The 19791-nt window shown below is 41.5% G+C and overlaps 1 protein-coding gene across 1 annotated transcript; it reads left to right on the top strand.

Annotated features, from left to right (window-relative positions):
• The first annotated feature begins 169 nt into the window (after positions 1-169).
• pggt1b (protein geranylgeranyltransferase type I, beta subunit) lies at positions 170-18016 on the top strand. The gene is made up of 9 exons (XM_014172522.3): positions 170-333; positions 2924-3042; positions 8603-8670; positions 9065-9216; positions 9684-9816; positions 11103-11148; positions 13300-13484; positions 14234-14342; positions 17340-18016. The coding sequence occupies exons 1-9, from the start codon at positions 206-208 to the stop codon at positions 17480-17482; spliced, it is 1083 nt and encodes a 360-aa protein (XP_014027997.1). The 5' UTR covers positions 170-205; the 3' UTR covers positions 17483-18016.
• Positions 18017-19791: the final 1775 nt, after the last annotated feature.

A 19791-nucleotide genomic window follows, 5' to 3' on the forward strand; every position in this document is an offset into this window, starting at 1 on the left:
AAGTGGGACTTATTTTTTATTTGTTAAGTTTCTGTTTGTGTGGAATAAGGTCCCAACTCCCCATTTTCCCCGTATGGTTTCCTTTTTTCGCCCCAAGCCAGTTGGTGGCGGTAATGCACCATAAACGTTGGATGCCAACCGCCGTTAAACCGCAACAAAGAAGGTTGCAAAGCCTGTTTACGCGGAAGTTGTTTCAAACTCAAAGATGGCGGAAGAAGAGAACCCGCTTGCCGAATTTGAACAAATTGACTTTTTAAAAGATCGACATGTACGATTCTTTCAAAGATGTCTTCAAGTTTTACCAGAGAGATATTCATCATTAGAAACAAGCAGGTACATATGTTGGCATGAATCTCCTATTTTCATTTGACGTCTTCGCTAGCCAGAATGCTAATGAATGACAGACGACCCTGCCAGTGCCGCTGTCATCAGGCCAAAAGTGTTTTTGTTAACGTTAGCTAGCTATAACATTTTCAGACAAGATACTCAATATACAAAATTGCAACTAAACATTGGTGCTTTTTGCAATGCAACCAGCTGAATTAGCTTGCTACCGTTAGGTACCTAACGTCAGCTACGTTCGGTTAACATCCTATTATCTCGAGATAGATTTTAGCCTGGCTGGCTAACTATCACATAGAGTTGGCCAACCTTAGATTTGATTCAGTTATGGTCACTACTGTCCGTGATCCTTGGGACATCCCTGGTTTAAACCCTAACCTCTACCCTAGCCGAGTTACGCTCCACTCCGTTCTCTTATATCGAGACGGATATAAATACATACGTTTTCAATAAACGTGGATCAAATACCACCGAGAACATTATATTACATTTTAGAGCAACAGCAGTGAGCAAACAGTCGGTTGTATTTGATTAACGTATAATGACTCAAGACGGAGCCAGAGATCAAAATAGTCTAACCAAAAGGAAAAAAAATCATCCTCCCACTACTGCTGGCCTTGGCAGATACAGCCATTACAATCCCAAAGTTGCCAAGAAACTTGGTCCAACCTGAAGCTTGCTCTAACAAACTTGCAACATTGTATAAAATATCCTGGACCCTCAGTTTCCTGTGCCCTGAGCTCCAGACAGACACGGCTGTAGGCTATTTGTGCAAGGGTTAAGAAGTAATCAGGTAGGCCTATTTTATGAAGTTTCCACCAGATCAGAAAATTACCTTTTTCCCCCTCTTTCAAATGGAGTGGTTATCAAAAGGGAGATAACTGGAAAGGTTTTTCTAATAGGCTACATTGAGCAACTATTGTCATTCTCAATGGATGCAAAAACAGACTTTGTTTACTTGCTGTTTGAGTTTTTTTTTAAATGTTCTTTGAGAAGCTCCACAGTTCATTAGTGGCGGTGAGTTAAGACAATCAGAAAGACTGTCAGATCCCCAAATGGGAACATTTATAGGCCTACATTTGCACACAGGCCAGGTAGCCTAGTTCTATGTGTAACCAGGTGCATGCACTTACTCAGGATTGACAGGAGCGCTCCAAACTAAACATAAATAATAATAAATTGACTACTTGTAAATGGAATGAAATAAACCAAAACGTGTTTCTCACAAGTGTAGCCTAGGTTGTGTGCTCTGCAAACAATGTGTCCACTCCGACAATGACAACAGTAAAAGACTAATAATTAATATTTTGAATGCATTAACAGAAATGATGGTAAACAAACAAGAAATGGGAATTAACGGTAAATGTAGAACTGGTGATACTGGTGTACCCTCACTGCGGCCTCCACAATGGATTATTCGACTGAGACGAGCATCAATCAAGATGTGCCACAACAATTGTCATTTTTTTTGCAACTGCTTGATAAAAAAAAGTTATTGCTCAATCAACAGCCTATTGACCAAACAATTGACCAGTCGACTAAATGGGGTCAGCCCTAAATTCTACACTTTTTAATGAAATATGTTAATATTGTATCTGAGTGAGAATGGGGGGCTCACTGGAGGTCAGGGCCCCTGGGCACGTGCCCTGTGGGCCAGGTCGGTATTCGGTCATGATTACTACAAGTTTAGATAGCTGGATAGACTTAAAACCAATTTAAAATTGTTAGCTGACATGGCTAATTGAGTGACTGTCAGTGACTGACATAACAAACTGCTGATACACACCCACATTTTGAAATTGCACCTGGTGTATTTTACTGTTCTTACTCTCAATAGTAAGATATTTTTCTTTGGGTCGGGGCCCCCTAAGCGACCACTTATGTCACTTATGCCTGGAACCAGCCCTGGGGTTAAGGTTGAAGGTAAGGACGTCCTAATGAATCTAAATAGCACAGACCCAATGATGACTGTTGTTGGTAGCAAATCCTACGACCAGTTATTAAAACTCTGCCTCAATATGAGAGAACTGAATTGAGCATTCCACAGCTACCCTAACCTTTTACCCTTACCTTAACCATTTTAAATGTCAACTTCAATGGGTTAGGGATGTCGCAGTGATCCATGATAGCACAGACCATTCAGATATAGTGAGCTAGTTGGTGGCCATACCTGCCATAGCTTGGTGGCCATAGCTGGAGTTCTGCTATCATGCCAACTCCCTGTCACTCATTCTGTCATTGTCATGCCAACAACACAAACAGGTCTGGACTGGGACCAGGCTTAGTTGGTCATTTAAAAGCATAGATACATAATACAGCACACATTATTTGTTGATTAGTGGTTGTCAAAAACAAACTAGCTATCTAAGTGGTGCACTTGGATTGTTTGGAGTCCTCTAGCTATCCAACTAACACATGTAATCGTGCATGGAGTTGGCTATCCAGCTGTCATCATCATGTAAAGTAACCACTCATTTGATTTACTTTTCTGTTCTTACCTCAAATATGCTGTGGCCAATTCTAATAGTATAATATTACTAGGTGAATAAATGTTTGTTTACCTTTGTCCATCCCTGTCTAGGTTGACCATTGTGTTCTTTGCGCTCTCTGGTCTTGATGTCCTGGATTCTCTTAATATAATAGACAAGCCCAGCTTGATTGAATGGGTCTACTCACTACAAGTCATTCCTACAGAAGACCGTAAGTGCTGCTTTGTGATTTATATTGTTTTTGGGCATTCATGTGTCAACGGCCTTCAGGAGGCATCCACGCACGCACGCATGCGCGCGCACACACACACGTAATTCACTTAATTTTGGTGGAACAGAAGAAGAGCGAACTAAACAGTCAGCTAAAACCAACAGAGTTTTTTTTGTATGTCTTTTGTATGCTACTAAAAAGCAACCATTTAGCCTAGTCTTCTATGGTTTAGGGGTTATTTGCTCTCTACTCTTAGATTATGTGCATAATACACTGTGCCAAGTCCAGTCGATCAGTGTGAGTTCTAGGGCCATTTAGCTATAACAGTGGACAGTATATTAAAAAAGGTTTAGGTCAACCATATATCGCACGTGTAAATCATACAGCACAACAATGTTACACATTACTCCCTGGATTTTGTGTTAATGCTCTACAACAAAGCTTTCTTAGTGTCCAACAAGCTTTCTCTACCCTTAACCTTGTTCTGAACACCTCCAAAACAAAGGTCATGTGGTTTGGTAAGAAGAATGCCCCTCTTCCCACAGGTGTGATTACTACCTCTGAGGGTTTAGAGCTTGTGGTAGTCACCTCATACAAGTACTTGGGAGTATGGCTAGACGGTGCACTGTCCTTCTGTCAGCACATATCAAAGCTGTAGGCTAAAGTTAAATCTAGACTTGGTTTCCTCTATCGTAATCGCTCCTCTTTCACCCCAGCTGCCAAACTAACCCTGATTCAGATGACCATCCTACCCATGCTAGATTACGGAGACATAATTTATAGATCGGCAGGTAAGGGTGCTCTCAGCGGCTAGATGTTCTTTACCATTTGGCCATCAGATTTGCCACCAATACTAATTATAGGACACATCACTGCACTCTATACTCCTCTGTGAACTGGTCATCTCTGTACCTGACGCAAGACCCACTGGTTGATGCTTATTTATAAAACCCTCTTAGGCCTCACTCCCCCCCTCTGAGATACCTACAGCAGCCCTCATCCTCCACATACAACACCCGTTCTGTCAGTCACATTCTGTTAAAGGTCCCCAAAGCACACACATCCCTGGGTCGCTCCCCTTTTCAGTTCGCTGCAGCTAGCGACTGGAACGAGCTGCAACAAACACTCAAACTGGATAGTTTTATCTCCAGCTCTTCATTCAAAGACTCAATCATGGTCACTGTTACTGACAGTTGTGGCTGCTTTGTATGATGTATTGTTGTCGCTACCTTCTTGACCTTTGTGCTGTTGACTTTTCCCAATAATGTTTGTACAATGTTTTTTTGTGCCGCTAGTGCTACCATGTGTTGCTACCCTGCTGTTTTGTCATGTTTTGCTGCCTTGTTATGTTGTTGTCTTAGGTCTCTCTTTATGTCGTGTTGTGTCTCTCTTGTTGTGATGTGTGTTTTGTCCTATATTTATATTGTATTTATTTGTATTTTTTTTTATCCCAGGCCCCCGTCCCCACAGGAGGCCATTTGGTAGGCCGTCATTGTAAATAAGAATTAGTTCTTAACTGGCTTGCCTAGTTAAATACAAAAAAATGTGTCAGGCATTGACACAGGTTGTAGAAGCGCTCATGTACTAGAGTTTGCGAGGCACGTATTTGGCCAGCAGCCATACTTTTTCACTTGCCCCACCCAACATCCTGTAGTTTGCTGTGCATATTTTAAAGAGCTCACTCCTCTGGATGATGGGCCAACTCTGACCATCTGCTCAGTGCTCTCTTTTTAAATTATTCAGGCGCCGAACGCAAATCAAATCTTATTGGTCACATATACATATTTAGCAGATGTTATTGCGGGTGTAGCGAAATGCTTGTGTTTCTAGCTCCAACAGTGCTGTAGTATCTAACAATTCACAATACACACCCGTCTAAAAGTAAAATAATGGAATTAAGAAATAAATAAATATTATGACAAGCAATGTCAGAGGGGCATTGACTAAAATACAGTAGAATAGAATACAGTATATACATATTAGATGAGTATAGCAGTACGTAAACATTTATTAAAGTGACTAGTGTTCCATTATTAAGTACTTGTTTGTCCATTGGACAAAACATATGTTACTTCTCTGGCCTGCTAATATTCAGAGAATACATTTCTCCTTTATAAAGCTAACCCACTAGATGGCAGCATTGCACCTAGTTGAGTTGCCCCACAGCAACAGACAATGCCTTGACTTGTGTTTATGGACTGTTATAAAATAGTATCAGAGTAGGTAGGAGTGCTGATCTAGGATCTCTTTATGAATATGGGATCTGATTTTAGAACAGTACACACAGAAAATCTATTTATGCATTCATTTCCTTAAATATCATTATTATTATTATTATAAAATGTTTTAATTTTATTAGGTGGTAGATCAGCTTTAGTATTGCAGATAGATGGTGTCTTCCATGAATGCAATTGTCTGCATCATTTCCAATCCCCTCCATATATTTTTATTGTGTGTGTTTGTGTACACACAGTACCAGTCAAAAGTCGACACACCTACTCATTTCAGGTTTTTCTTTGTTTTTATTATTTTCTACACTTTTGAATAATAGTGAAGACATCAAAACTATGAAATAACACATCGAATCATGTAGTAACCAAAAAAGTGTTCAACAAATCGAAATAAATTTTATATTTGCCTTGATGACATCTTTGCACACTCTTGGCATTCTCTCAACCTGCTTAATGAGGAATGCTTTTCCAACGGTCTTGAAGGAGTTCCCACATATGCTGAGCACTTGTTGGCTGCGTTTCCTTCACTCTGCGTTCCAACTCATCCCAAACCATCTCAATTGGGTTGAGGTCGGGTGATTGTGGAGGACAGGTCATCTGAAGGCTGCACTCTCCTTGGTCAAATAGCCCTTACACAGACTGGAGGTGTGCTGGGTCATTGTCCTGTTGAAAAACAAATGATAGTCCCACTAAGCGCAAACCAGATGGGATTGCGTATCGCTGTGGTGCCATGCTGGTTAAGTGTGCCTTGAATTCTAAATAAATCACTGACAGGGTCACCATCACACCTCCTCCTCCATGCTTCACGGTGGGAACCACACATGGGGAGATCATCCGTTTACCCGCTCTGCGTCTCACAAAGACACGGCGGTTGGAACCAAACATCTCAAATTTGGACTCATCAGACCAAAGGACATATTTCCACCGGTCTAATGTCAATTGCTCGTGTTTCTTGGCCAAAGCAAGTCTCTTCTTATTATTGGTGTCCTTTAGTAATGGTTTCTTTGCAGCAATTTGACCATGAAGGCCTGATTCACACAGTCTCCTCTGAACAGTTGATGTTGAGATGTGTTTGTTACTTGAACTCTGTGAAGCATTTATTTGGGCTGCAATCTGAGGCTGGTAACTCTAATGAACTTATCCTCTACAGCAGAGGGAACTCAGGGTCTTCTTTTCCTGTGGCGGTCCTCAAGAGAGCTAGTTTCACCATAGCCCTTGATGGTTTTTGCGACTGCACTTGAAGAAACTTTCAATGTCCCTGAAATGTTCTGTATTGACTGACCTTCATGTCTTAAAGTAATGATGGACTGTCGTTTCTCTTTGCTTATTTTAGCTGTTCTTGCCATAATATGGACTTGATCTTTTACCAAATAGGGCTATCTTCTGTATTTCCTCCCCTACTTTGTCACAACACAACTGATTGGTTCAAATGCATTAAGAAGGAAAGAAATTCCACAAATTAACTTTTAACGAGGAACACCTGTTAATTGAAATTTATTCAAGGTGACTACTCATGAAGCTGGTTGAGAGACTGCCAAGAGTGTGCAAAGCTGTCATCAAGGCAAAGGGTGGCTACTTTAAAGAATATAACATATTTTGATTTGTTTAACACTTTTTTTTTGGTTACTACATGATTCCATGTGTGTTATTTGATAGTTTTGATGTCTTCACTATTATTCTACAATGTAGAAGATTGTAAAAAATACAAAAAAAAATAGAACCCCTGGAATGAGTAGGTGTGTCCAAACTTTTGACTGGTACTGTATATATTGTTTTATAATTTTCCCCTAACTCTACCACCCCCTCCCCTAATTGGAGTAAATTAATGAACAACCACTTAGGCTTCTACTTCCAACTTATACATACTATATACTTTTTACTGACACAGTATTTTTTCTAATAGTTATCTTTTGTTTGTTTTTTGTCCCATCCTTCAGCTAAACCCCTCCCGTCTATCTCTGAATACTATCCAGTTTTGATTTCTATTTGCCATATATTTTTCAACTGTGCTGTTTCACAAAAGTTCTGAACCTTTCTATTCTCATGGTTTCAACAGATACACATTTTTGCTAAAAGTGTTATTATATTATTGATCAATATGATTTTTTAAAATCACCCAGCAGTGCTATTTGCAGAGTTGGCTCCAGGTAAATGTTGCACTTCTTCAGCCATTCCTGAACCTGCGACCAAAAACAAGCTTCATATGGACAGTACCAAAACAAATGATCTAATGATTGTCTCTTCACAGCAAAATCTGCAGAGCTGGTATGGTTGTATCCCCCATATATATAACATTCTATTGGTTGCAAGAATTTTGTATAATCATTTTAAATTGGAAAAACTCAATGTTTTGAATCAAGCGCCGTTTTGTTTATCAGTTAAAGAAAAATGTGCCATGGAATCGGTATATCAAATCTTTTCCCAGCTATTTTTCAATCTATATGGCACATCTCACTTTTTTGGTCCTTAAATGAAACTGGTATACTTTAATTTATCACAATTTTCTTTAACCAATTTGGTCTTTAATGCAGGGCCGACAGACAAGTTCCTTACTTTCTCCCCCTTCCACTAGCCTCTTCCATTTTTGTGATAATCCTGCAGTTAGTTGGTTGTAATTTTGAGTAGAGCAGACATTTCCATATATTTTTGTTAGCTGCATGTATGAGAACTCCACCAGTCCTATTTATGATATAATTTACATAGATTATACCATTTAAAAAATAAATATGATTTTATTTTTTCATCAATTAGTATATTTGAGTTTAACCATACTATTTGTTGTAGTATTTGTTCTCTTTTCTGGTGGATTAAACTGAAATTGCAACCAACTTTCTATGGCTTGTTTTAAAAATAGCGATATTCTGGAGATTTCATTTTCAAATAACTGAAAGTGAGAGGTTGTAATCTGAATAAAGGGAAAAAAGCCAATCTTGAACACGGGGTGAGACTTTCTTACTTACTGCTTACTTACTGCTAGAGAACCAGTTCGGATTTAAGTATACGCCTTTAGTGAGAGGTCTAATGCTTTAATATTTAATCATTTCTGCCCTCCAAATTCATATTCATTATATAAATAGGCCGGTTTAATTTTGTCTGGCCTGTCGTATAAAATGAAATCTTTTTTGCTCATATAATTTCAAAAGCAAGATGCTAGGTGTAAGCAGGGCCATAGTTAAACTGCAGTATGATTAAAGAGTTAATCGGGGTGATTTTTCCATTTTAATATCGTCTGGCATTACCATTGTTTCTCATACAACAAAATCCAATTCAAATATTTTGTGTGCTCCCCGTCCCCCCCCGCCCCCGCCTCCCCCCCCCCCCCCCCCCAGAATCCAATTTAGGACGTTGTGGGTTTCGAGGGTCATCACACATTGGAGTTCCATACAGCACCTCCAAGGTATTGATCTTGAAACACATCCTTGTTCAACATATTGATTAAGTGGTTGCCATTAAAGGGATAGTTTGAAATGTTTTGCAATAAAGCCCTTTATCTACTTCCCTAGAGTCAGATGAACTTGTGGATACCATTTATGCGTACAGTATGAAGGAAGTTAGAGGTAGTTTCATGAGCCAATCGTAACTAGTGTTAGTACAATGACTGGAAGTCTTCGGGATCAGCTAGCATGCTTCCCTTTAAATGTCTATGGCTGTGTTGACGCAGGCACCCGAATTCTGCTATTTTGCCCAATTATTGACATTAGTGCTGATCTGATTGGTCCAAAAAAGGGGGAAAAATATCTGAATTGGGCTGCCTATATAAGATAGCTGATTCAATCAATTTGCCTCCCCAGGGCCCAGGAGTATCCCACCCGTATGACAGTGGCCATGTGGCCATGACGTACACTGGCCTGGCCTGCCTGGTCCTACTGGGGGACGACCTGAGTCGTGTCAATAAGGAGGCCTGTCTGATGGGCCTGAAAGCCCTGCAGCTGGAGGACGGAAGGTAAACACCCAGTTACTCTCCTCTGTCTTTACCATATCTACTAACAATGAGCTACTGTTTTTCTTTTTCTTTCTTCCTGGTAGTGCCTTGAGCAAGGCACTTAACATAAACAATTGCTCCAGGGGCACTGTGCCTGAACCAATGCTTCCAACCTAGTGAGGGGTGGGTGTTAGGTTGTGAGCATAATGACACATTTCTGTTCATTATGTGACAGATCACATTTTGTTCTTGGACAAGTATTCTTGTTCTGTGAGTTTTTGGTACTTTATAGGTCTTTGTGCTTTATGTGAAAGGAGACCCTGTTTAACCATGTCAATGGGGCGACTGCTATGTCAGACAGATCACTGCGTCTTGTTTGAAAGTATTGTTCTGAGAGGATTTAACCAGTAAAACACTGACACAGCACACCTCGTCCTTACTAGTAGAAAAAAAAGCCCTTTAACGTCTGCTGCGATGTCTGATTCCAGTTTCTATGCGGTCCCAGAGGGAAGTGAAAATGACATGAGGTTTGTGTACTGCGCAGCATGCATCTGCTACATGCTCGATGACTGGTCAGGCATGGACATCAAGAAGGCCATCGACTACATCAGGGGAAGTATGGTAAGTCAGCTGTTTCACTTAGTCTCTGTCATCAAGCGTCCTGCGGCCCTGAGCCTTTCAGTATTCTCTAGAAGGGTTCAATCCTCAACCGCTGACCTCTTTCTACTAAATGTACTCTCAAATACTCAAATCTACTTGCTAGATTGTAAAACTGTGTTTTAACCCAACATTGGTTTAACACAGTGTTTATTTCTCGTATCATAGACAACATGTCAGAGAGGTAGGCCTAGGTCAAACAGCTCATCTTGAAGGTGCATTGGAATCAAAGGGCCCTCACCTGTTAACAGCCTGCCTTTAACAGCCCTCTCTATAGTCCACGACTTCAGAGAGAAACAGTTTACATAGAATTCACCCCAGCACAAAATGTCTGAGGGTTTTGTTACCATCCTGTCTTCATTCATTCTAACATTTGTTAGTGCGTTGGACTTGTAACCAAAAGGTTGCAAGATCGAATCCCCGAGCTGACAAGGTAAAAATCTGTCGTTCTGCCCCTGAACAAGGCAGTTAACCCACTGTTCCTAGGCCGTCATTGAAAATAAAAATCTGTTCTTAACTGACTTGCCTAGTTTAATAAAGGTCAAATAAAAAGATTCTCCCCTCTGCAGTCACAGGGGGCTGGCCAGACGGGGGTTAGGAGAGCAGGCACTACTGGATCCTGCTGGGTCTAATGATAGTGATGGTCTCCCCTGTGATCCCCCTTCGTTCCTATGTAATCCAACAGAAGATGATATAATCCAGTCTACACTCCACAGAGCAGGCAGCGGTATTCCTGTTTAGGTGGCTGTAGTGGATTACACTGAGCTGTGGTGTGTGTGTTGTTTGGGCCATGCTGTTGGCTGGTTTTTATGAGGGCTCCAGGGCTATTCTCAGATGCCTATAAATAGAGGATATGATCCCACGGGAGGAAAGGCCTTTACCGGACTCTAATCCTCTTACTCATTCAGATTTGGTGGGATTTTATCTCCTGGGGCGTGGAGCTCCAGTAAACATCACTACCTGCAACATTGTTACTTCCTCATTGTTATTGTCCCCAAAGCTGGTCAGTCTCATCAAGTGTGTGTATGAAGTGTGGTTTCGTACGGTATACAAGCAGCACTGTGGACATGGATAACTCCACGTGGTTGATTGAGCAGCTTGTTTCCTGATCTCTCCTTACATCATATATCACATCTGTCACACCACACTTGATCTGAAAGTTATTACATGGTTTCAGTGATGGCTATCCATCCCTCACATGGTCTTTGGTGCTATGTTTGCCTAATAGAATGTTGTTTTTGCTTCCTTAGTCATATGACAATGGCATTGGCCAGGGGGCTGGATTGGAATCGCATGGTGAGTATGGCATGCAGCACTCGAGGTCCATGGATATTATGGTTCTAAAAAGGGATTAGCCATTTGTCCAAAACCATATTAGAATAAATATTATATTTAAATATGGTCAGCACGATGATATATATATTATTTTTAGTGCTTTGCTACTATTTTCCCAAGTATGTGGTACATTTTCACAACTCTTAGTACAAAACTCCATAACTGGTCACACTTGTAACACAGCCCGTCTTTCATTCAAAACCTGTCATGGTGCATTCATTTGGATTGTAAACATCCCTCACCACACAACCATTGATTAAAAATAAGTTTATTGTGAAATGTAATGAGAACATTAGTTTAATCACCAAAACGCAACAAAATAATACACTATATATACGAAAGTATGTGAACAACCCTTCAAATTAGTGGATTCGGCTATTTCGGCTGGGGGGCTTTACTTGGCTCATCGTGCTCTAGCGACTCCTTGTGGCGGTGCGGCTGGCTTCCGGGTTAAACAAGCTGGTGTTAAAAAGCGTGGCAGGTAATTTTTCGGAGGACGCATGACTTCGCCTCTCCCGAGCCCGTTGGGGAGTTTCAGCGATGACACAAGATCGTAATCACGAAATTGGGGAGAAAAAGGGGGTAAAAATAAACAAAAAGGTGCTGAAATTAATATGCTACAGTACTGTAAATTACAGTAGATTACAGTTTTCACATTAGGCAATACACTTACATTACCCAACAAAATTGACTGAAAATATAGGGTCACAAATCAGGGATGGGCCTGAAATCATGCCTGAACCACCTCTGCATGGTGGAACCTGACATTTTCCCCCACGATGACATAGGTGACCCTTCACCTTGACAGGCCTGCTCAATTCCATTCAGAAACACAATGAGCTGTGCAGCGTTGTAAGATCCAATTGATGGCCTACGTCCTACCACACCATCTTCTGAGATAGCTGCGCTCATGGAGATGTTTTCCCCACGTTGTACAGGCACTTGGACGGTCGCCCGATGAGGTTCCGCCCACGAAGCCATTATTTGGCCAGGTTGAAGCCCGCCTCATCAACAAAGATATACTTGTGTTTCATGATTCACAGCAGCATTAAGCACCATCACCCTCTAAAATTATTTTTTGGTTAGTTAATTTTACAGTATAGTTACAGTATAATATTGTGAAGTAGCATGTGCATTAATAGTAACAGTAATACAGTATATAGTGCTCTACCTGAACATACTCGGACTGCAGTTCTTTCACCTGTTTGTTGTTTCTCTCAAAAGGCACCAGGTAAATGTCTTTCATAGACACCTGGTGCCTCTTCAAAAGGCAGGCGATTGTTGGTAGGCTGAGGGATGCCACATTGGCAAAGGTGTCATTCTCCTCAATCACGTGTTTTATTTCAGACAGCCGTATGTCATTTCTGGCCCTCACCATTTCCTCCAATGTCCACTCCTGCTGGTTGGTCAGCACATGGCCACGCCATTGTGAACATTGCATTCTGAAAGGCAGTTACTTAATATGAAAGGTATTTCTAGATGAAACGCTGATTAGGTTTGGTGGAAAAGTTAGTGTGATTTGATGTGTTGTACTTAAAGTTAGAAGAAAAAAAAAAAAAACTTTTTGATGACATGTTTGGAATTTTGTACTAAGAGTTTTGACATTTTACTACATACTTGTGAAAATAGTACCAAAACGAATTCCTGCCAATTAAACCCTATTATTCCAGGGAAACCCCCAGGTTTAGCTAAGCTACTACCGGGAGAGATTTGTGTAATGAAACCATGGCACGTTACACAAAGCATTTCTATCAGTTCAATTCAAGTAATATAAAAAAAGTGGAAATGATAACCTTTTATTCAACCCTGGATGCAAACCGTACAATTTTGGGGAGGAATGGCTTGATTATTCATATTATCTCAAATAGGTAGGTACACACATTCCTCTTAACTATCTGCAGAGTGCAAGATCCTCTTTCATTGTTAATGGTCTCCACACAGAGCTGTTCCCCGGGCCTCTGCATCTTCCCCCACAATTACAGCTCTGCAGTTGGGAAGTGATAAGAAGGCTCTGATGCTGATGTTGTGACAGTTGAAAAGGGAAACGGGTGATGGATAGTGGCGCTGTGCCGGTGGCTAATAAACCCTGTCATTAAGCATTCTGTCTGCCAGGTGGGTCCACGTTCTGTGCCGTCGCAGCCCTGAGTCTGATGGGCAAATTAGAGGAGATGTTCAGCCAGCGCGAGCTGAACAGGATACGCCGCTGGTGCATCATGAGACAGCAGAACGGCTTCCAAGGCCGCCCCAACAAGCCCGTCGACACGTGCTACTCCTTCTGGGTGGGAGCCACACTGGAGGTAACAGGAACTATGCTGGAACCTCCGCAGACATACCAGCGTACCTTTACGGTCCATTAACGTTGCTTTATTATCGAAGCGTCCAGTCCATTAATAAAATATGTTGGTAGTATGCTTTGACGTACATTTAGCAGCCCATACTCCTCTTATGTTAAAAACCTTTTTGGAGTGATGCAGTTCAGTGTTTGCCAGTGCTGTTACAGATGGTCCGCCCCCCAATAACGGTGTTGTTGATAATCTCATAAAGAACAAGAAAGGTGCATGCCATGCATCCAATGGGACTGGGTGGCATTAGCATACGGTCTGGGAGCTCTCACTAAAGTGTCAGTAATCGAGACAGTGATGGCGTGTTTAGCCAACTGTCACTGTGCAATGTTTATGGAACAGTGGAACAGGAGGCGGTCAGGAAAACACCTGAGTCTTGAGAAATGGGCTCTGGATACATACAGTGAGTGTACAAAACATTGAGTTGCACCCCCTCCCCCGCCCTCAGAACAGCCTCAATTTGTCGGCGCATTGATTCTACAAGGTGTCAAGCGTTCCACGGGGATGCTGGCCCATATTGACTCCAATGCTTCCCACAGTTGTGTCAAGATGGCTGAATGTCCTTTGGGTGGTTGACAATTCTTGATACACACAGGAAACTGTTGAGCGTGATAAACCCAGCAGCATTGCAGTCCTTCACACACTCTAAGGTTGTGTCTACACTTGACACTTATAATCCTAATTCTAACCTCTCCCATTCTCAGCTCCTAGACGTCTTTCAGTATACTAATTTCCAGAAGAACCGGAACTACATCTTGTCAACTCAAGACCGTTTGGTGGGCGGCTTCGCTAAGTGGCCAGACAGTCACCCAGGTAAGGTTACAGGTGTGGAGAGGGTGGGAGGGAGTGTTGGCCTTTGTTAGTGGAAACCTCTCCGTAAGTCAACACGCAGGTGGCTGGGATGTCTAATTGATGAGGTGATTGTCCAGAACGAGCCCTCAGGACACAGGAGAGGAACAGGCCTCGCAATACAGGAACTGTTTGCTTCTCAGGCTATGGAGATGGAGAATGTAGAGAACAAGAAGACAAAACTGTTACACAAAATGATTGTGAGTAAAAACAGTGTAGTCTAATAGTTGTTTTAAAATAATTTTGTCCCACCAGTGTGTATGTAGTATTTCATAGTTTAGTTGATTGTCTTTAAAGTCCCAGATGCAGTTAAAATATATTGTACACAGAAGCACTAAACAGAAGTGCATCGTCATCATTGAAGTACACATTCATTATTTTAAAAACATTTCCACAGGACCTTGAGTCATAATTCATGTCGAAATGGCTCTTTAATTGATTTGGATGTCTGCTTCCAAGCTGTTGTCTTTTCATTATAATTCAATAATGGTACATTTTACAGTGCCTGGAAGGCTTTTAGTAGGGTCCCACGGGAGATGGATGGTTAGAATGGATCATGGTGCATTATTTATGCTCCCTTAAAGGGCCAGTCCAACAACAATGCATCCATTGACTGTTGTTATTACTTACAAAGACTGCAATTTAGGTCATAAGTATCATGTACTTGGTTGTATGTACTGTTCTTCTCTCAAGTAACGTGTACCAACCTATTCATAGGTTCCTAAGAAAAGAGAAATCTTGATAAATGTAGGATTACTATTTAAAATCACATTAGAAATTCTATAGAGTAGAAGTCTGTTATCAAAAGACAAAGTATGGAAAAGTGTTGCGATGTTTGACTCAAGACATACACTAAACAAAAATATAAACGCAACATGCATCAATTTCATTGATTTTCTGAGTTACAGTTCTTATGAGGAAATCAGTCAATTTAAATAAAGTAATCTATGGATTTCACAAGACTGGAAATACAGATATGCATCTTTTGGTCACACAATGGGCATCGGGATCTCGTCACAGTATTTTGGTACATTTAAATTGCCATCGATAAAATGCGATTGTGTTTTGTTTGTGGCTTATGCCTGCCCATACCATAACCCCACTGCCACCATGGGGCACTCTGTTCACAACGTTGACATCAGCAAATCACTCACCCACATGACGCCATACACGTGGTCTGCAGTTATGAGGCCGGTTGGGCATACTGCCAAATTCTCTAAAACGATGTTGGAGGAGGCTTATGGTATAGAAATGTAACATTCAATTCTCTGGCAACAGCTCTGGTGGACATTCTTGCAGTCAGCATGCTCCCTCAACTTGAGACATCTGAGGCATTGTGTTGTGTGACGAAACTGCACATTTTTAGAGTGGCCTTTTATTGTCCCCAGCACAAGGTGCAGCTGTTTAATGATCATGCTGTTTAATCAGCTTCTTGATATGCCACACCTGTCAGGTGGATGGATTATCTTGGCAAAGGAGAAATGTTAATTAACAGGGATGTAAACAAATTTCTGCACAAAATGTGAGCGAAATAAACATTTCGTGCATATGTAAAATTTCTGGGATCATTTATTTCACCTCATGAAACATGGGAGCAACACTACATGTCTTTGGTCAGTGTAATTGGGAACAGACAGCCAGATGTATTGGCAACCTGCCAATTATCATGTCAAGATCGGTTATATTTATAAGCGTGTAGTCAGTCCATCATGACGGGTTGATGTATGTCATTAAACCTGTTTTGTTAGCACGTTATATGAGCTCTATTATTTACTTTATGATATTTTACGTGGGGCAAATGTAAGGTTGTTAAAGGAGCTGTGTGGAACTGGTTTTCTGTGTGATTTAAAAGCCCATGGCCGCGTTCCAGGCTGACTACATTGCAGACACCTACCATATTATCTCAGCTCGCTGGTCACCATAGCAGCACCCACCTGTAGCACGCGCTCCAGCAGGTATATCTATCTGGTCACCCCCAAAGCCAATTCCTCCTTCGGCCGCCTCTCCTTCCAGTTCTCTGCTGCCAATGACCGGAACGAACTACAAAAATCTCTAAAACTGGAAACACATCTCCCTCACTAGCTTTAAGCACCAGCTGCCAGAGCAGCTCACAGATCACTGCACCTGTACATAGCCCATCTATAATTTAGCCCAAACAACTACTTCTTCCCCATACTGTATTTATTTATTTATTTTGCTCCTTTGCACCCCATTATTTCTACTTGGACTTTCTTCCACTGCAAATCTACCTTTCCAGTGTTTTACTTGCTATATTGTATTTACTTCACCACCATGGCCTTGTTTTGCCTTTACCTCCCTTATCTCACCTCATTTGCTCACTTTGTATATAGACTTATTTTTCTACTATATTATTGACTATATGTTTGTTTTACTCCATGTGTAACTCTGTGTTGTTGTATGTGTCAAACTGCTTGCGTCAAACTGCTTGCTTTATCTTGGCCAGGTCGCAATTGTAAATGAGAACTTGTTCTCAACTAGCCTACCTGGTTAAATAAAGGTAAAATAAATAAATAAAATATGTCGCAATGCCTGGATAGGTGTTTAACATGTCAGCTAAACACATAATTTGGGCTGCCGAGTGGCGCAGCTGTCTAAGGCACTGCAGACACCCTGGTTTGACTCCAGGCTGTATCACAACTGGCCGTGATTGGGAGTCCCATAGGACTGTCCACAATTGGCCCAGGGTCGTCTGGGTTTGGCCGGTGTAGGCTGTCATTGTAAATAAAAATGTGTTCTTCACTGACTTGCCTAGTTAAATACGTTTTTTTTTATTTTTATCATATGATATAGCAATCTGATGTTCGACTGTGCAGTCGATGATGTGGAACTGCATGAAATGGACCTGGAACGCAACCAAAGCCACAGTGCCTTTTAAAGTGGCAGGTGCTGAGGCGTGTCACTTGGCTGACCTACTTTCCTCCTCTCTCCTGTCTGTTCCAGACCCGCTGCACGCCTACTTCGGGATCTGTGGCCTGTCTCTGATAGGAGAGGCCAACCTGCGGCGAGTTCACCCCGCCCTAAACGTGAGCCAGAGGGCCTTTGAGTATCTGCAGCATCTGCACCGGACGTGGAGAGGCACCTGAGGGCCAAACCCCTGTCCCCTACCCCAGCCTCCAAGCACTACCACAGCCCCTAAGCCATGCACAGCCCCCCCCCCCCAACTTACCTTAGCAATAGAAACGATAGTGGGTAGACAAAGGACACAGTCCCACTGAAATGGCTGGGAGAGGTGAATAAATAAATGATCGGGTCTATCAATAATTGAGAGCAAACTGGCGGAGTAGACGCTCAGGCCGGGAGAGAGCTCATTCTGCTTAGCGTCACATGAGCCAGATTCAGTGTTATCTGTTTTTGCTTGACGTGTTGACTTCCCTTCCTCTGAGACATGTTCTTTAAAAGTGAACTGAACTTCGAGCTGCTAGATCAGGGATAGGCAACTGGCGATGCACACCCCTGTTTGTAAGCCCACGGATCAATTTCCCAAAACATTATTTTTATGTAAAAAAACGGTGGAACTCAATTGGGGTTTTAACTTAATGTTGAGGGTTAGAATAGTAGAATACACAAGGTCAAATTTCTACATTTGGTTGTGCATCACAAGTTTTTCCTCTCAGTCACTGACAGTCACTGAATTAGCCCATGTCAGCTAACATTTGTAAGATTGGTAAATTAGCTGGCTAGACAATCTAAACTGGTCAAATTACAGACCATGGGACCCCCGTTGATTTTGTTAGTCATTTTCACTCTTATATCATATTTCACTCTTATATCATATTCAAAACTGCTAATATTTCTCTCTGCCCCATGGAAAAATTTGTAGAATTGCAGAAAATGTAACTCTAAAACAAAAACAAATTCTCTCCACTGTCAATACGGGGGCCTCTAAGATGTTTTGGTTGAAACAACATTTAACTTAGGGCCCCCAAATGGTTAGGGCCAGCTCTGACTGCATGTCAAGGTAGGTATGCAGACCCGCGAGCCACTGCAGCCCCTCGTGATGAGTTCAGATTTTTTGTGGACCCCCCCCCCACCCCCATCAAAGTTGCCCATCACTGAGCTCGATTCACTGTAGGTTTGTATTCTCAAAAGATCTCAGAATGTTTGAAATCATTTCACTGACTTTTTGCCTCTAATTGTGTGTTGTTCTTTGGTCAAAATGTTCTTGTTGAAAACCAACATGGTCGCTACACCAATCAAGCCTCTTGTATTTATCCAGGACGAGTGGGTTTTTAGCATCTGTATTTTGTTAACCTGTGTAGGTGGCTCCAGATATATTAACCTGTGTAGGTGGCTCCAGACATATTTTCGGGTTATGGCAGTGTGCTGTGCTCCTCAAGGCTGCCAAGTTACTCAGACTTGATTCCCTTCTCTGAAATGTGCCTCACACAGCAGACTCTGGGCTCTCTAACCTGGGAGGGTCCTTAACTGTATGGACTTGCCTGTTACTGCAGATGAGTGTTATTGAGTCAAAATACACATGAATGTTTGCCTCAACATGAACAACTATATAGAAACAAGTGAAATTGAATTTATTTTTTCTATACTTTATAGAAATATTGAGTGTAGATAATATATAAATATCAATGTCATCTCTATCATGCAAGTGCTCAAAATCTAATCGTTGCTATTTCAGTGAGATAGGAGGATTTGATATGCAATGTTGATATGTGAAATAAATAATAGCATATTGTCTTTATCATGTCAAATCAACTAAACATGTGCTAAAACTGGCTTGGCAGTGCATATTTATGTGAAATGAATAAAAATGCCTAACTTTTCATTGGTTCAGTGTGAGTTAGTAGCCTGTTAATGTTTCCGTGAAAATGAACAGTTAAATGTCATGCTCGTCAGAGGTTATGTCTAAGATCTAATCGAGGATATTGACCTTTTTCTGCTATAGAATTTATACCGCGTCCGACCTTTCATGTGACATCACATAAATCATATCACTAGTCCTAGGAGTACTTTACTTTGGTTACATAATTGCATTTGTTTTGCCCTGTGAAATCTAGTAGTTAATTAAAGATAAATGACTTTTTTTTGTTCGTATTCTTTGCTCAATCCAGTGGAATGCAGGTTCCAAAATGTGGCCTTGCTGTGCACTGATACTTCCAGAATGGACCACGCTGTTGGTATTGAGTGTATGACATGGGCCTTCATAGAACCCCCCCCCCCCCCCCCCCCCCCCCCCTCCACACACACACACACACACACACACACACACACACTTATGTTTTTCTACCATGTGTCCAGTGAGGTGAAATCCGCGTGAAGCTGCCATCTGGTGACGCCGCCATGCATGGAACAAGTGGCATCGCCAGCAATTACGCACAACTTAATCCTCTCATCCACCGATCTATTCAATAGAATTCACATATTTATCATAAAACAG

This window comes from Salmo salar, chromosome 24, assembly GCF_965601325.2.
Source record: "Salmo salar chromosome 24, fSalSal1, whole genome shotgun sequence".
Lineage (NCBI taxonomy): Eukaryota > Metazoa > Chordata > Actinopteri > Salmoniformes > Salmonidae > Salmo > Salmo salar.

Coding starts and splice junctions, on each gene's coding strand:
- pggt1b (XM_014172522.3), top strand. CDS start 206: ATGGCGGAAGAAGAGAACCCGCTTGCCGAATTTGAACAAATTGACTTT. Junction 3,043..8,602: donor AGTCATTCCTACAGAAGACC/GTAAGTGCTGCT, acceptor CCCCCCCCCCAG/AATCCAATTTAGGACGTTGT. Junction 9,817..11,102: donor ACTACATCAGGGGAAGTATG/GTAAGTCAGCTG, acceptor TTGCTTCCTTAG/TCATATGACAATGGCATTGG.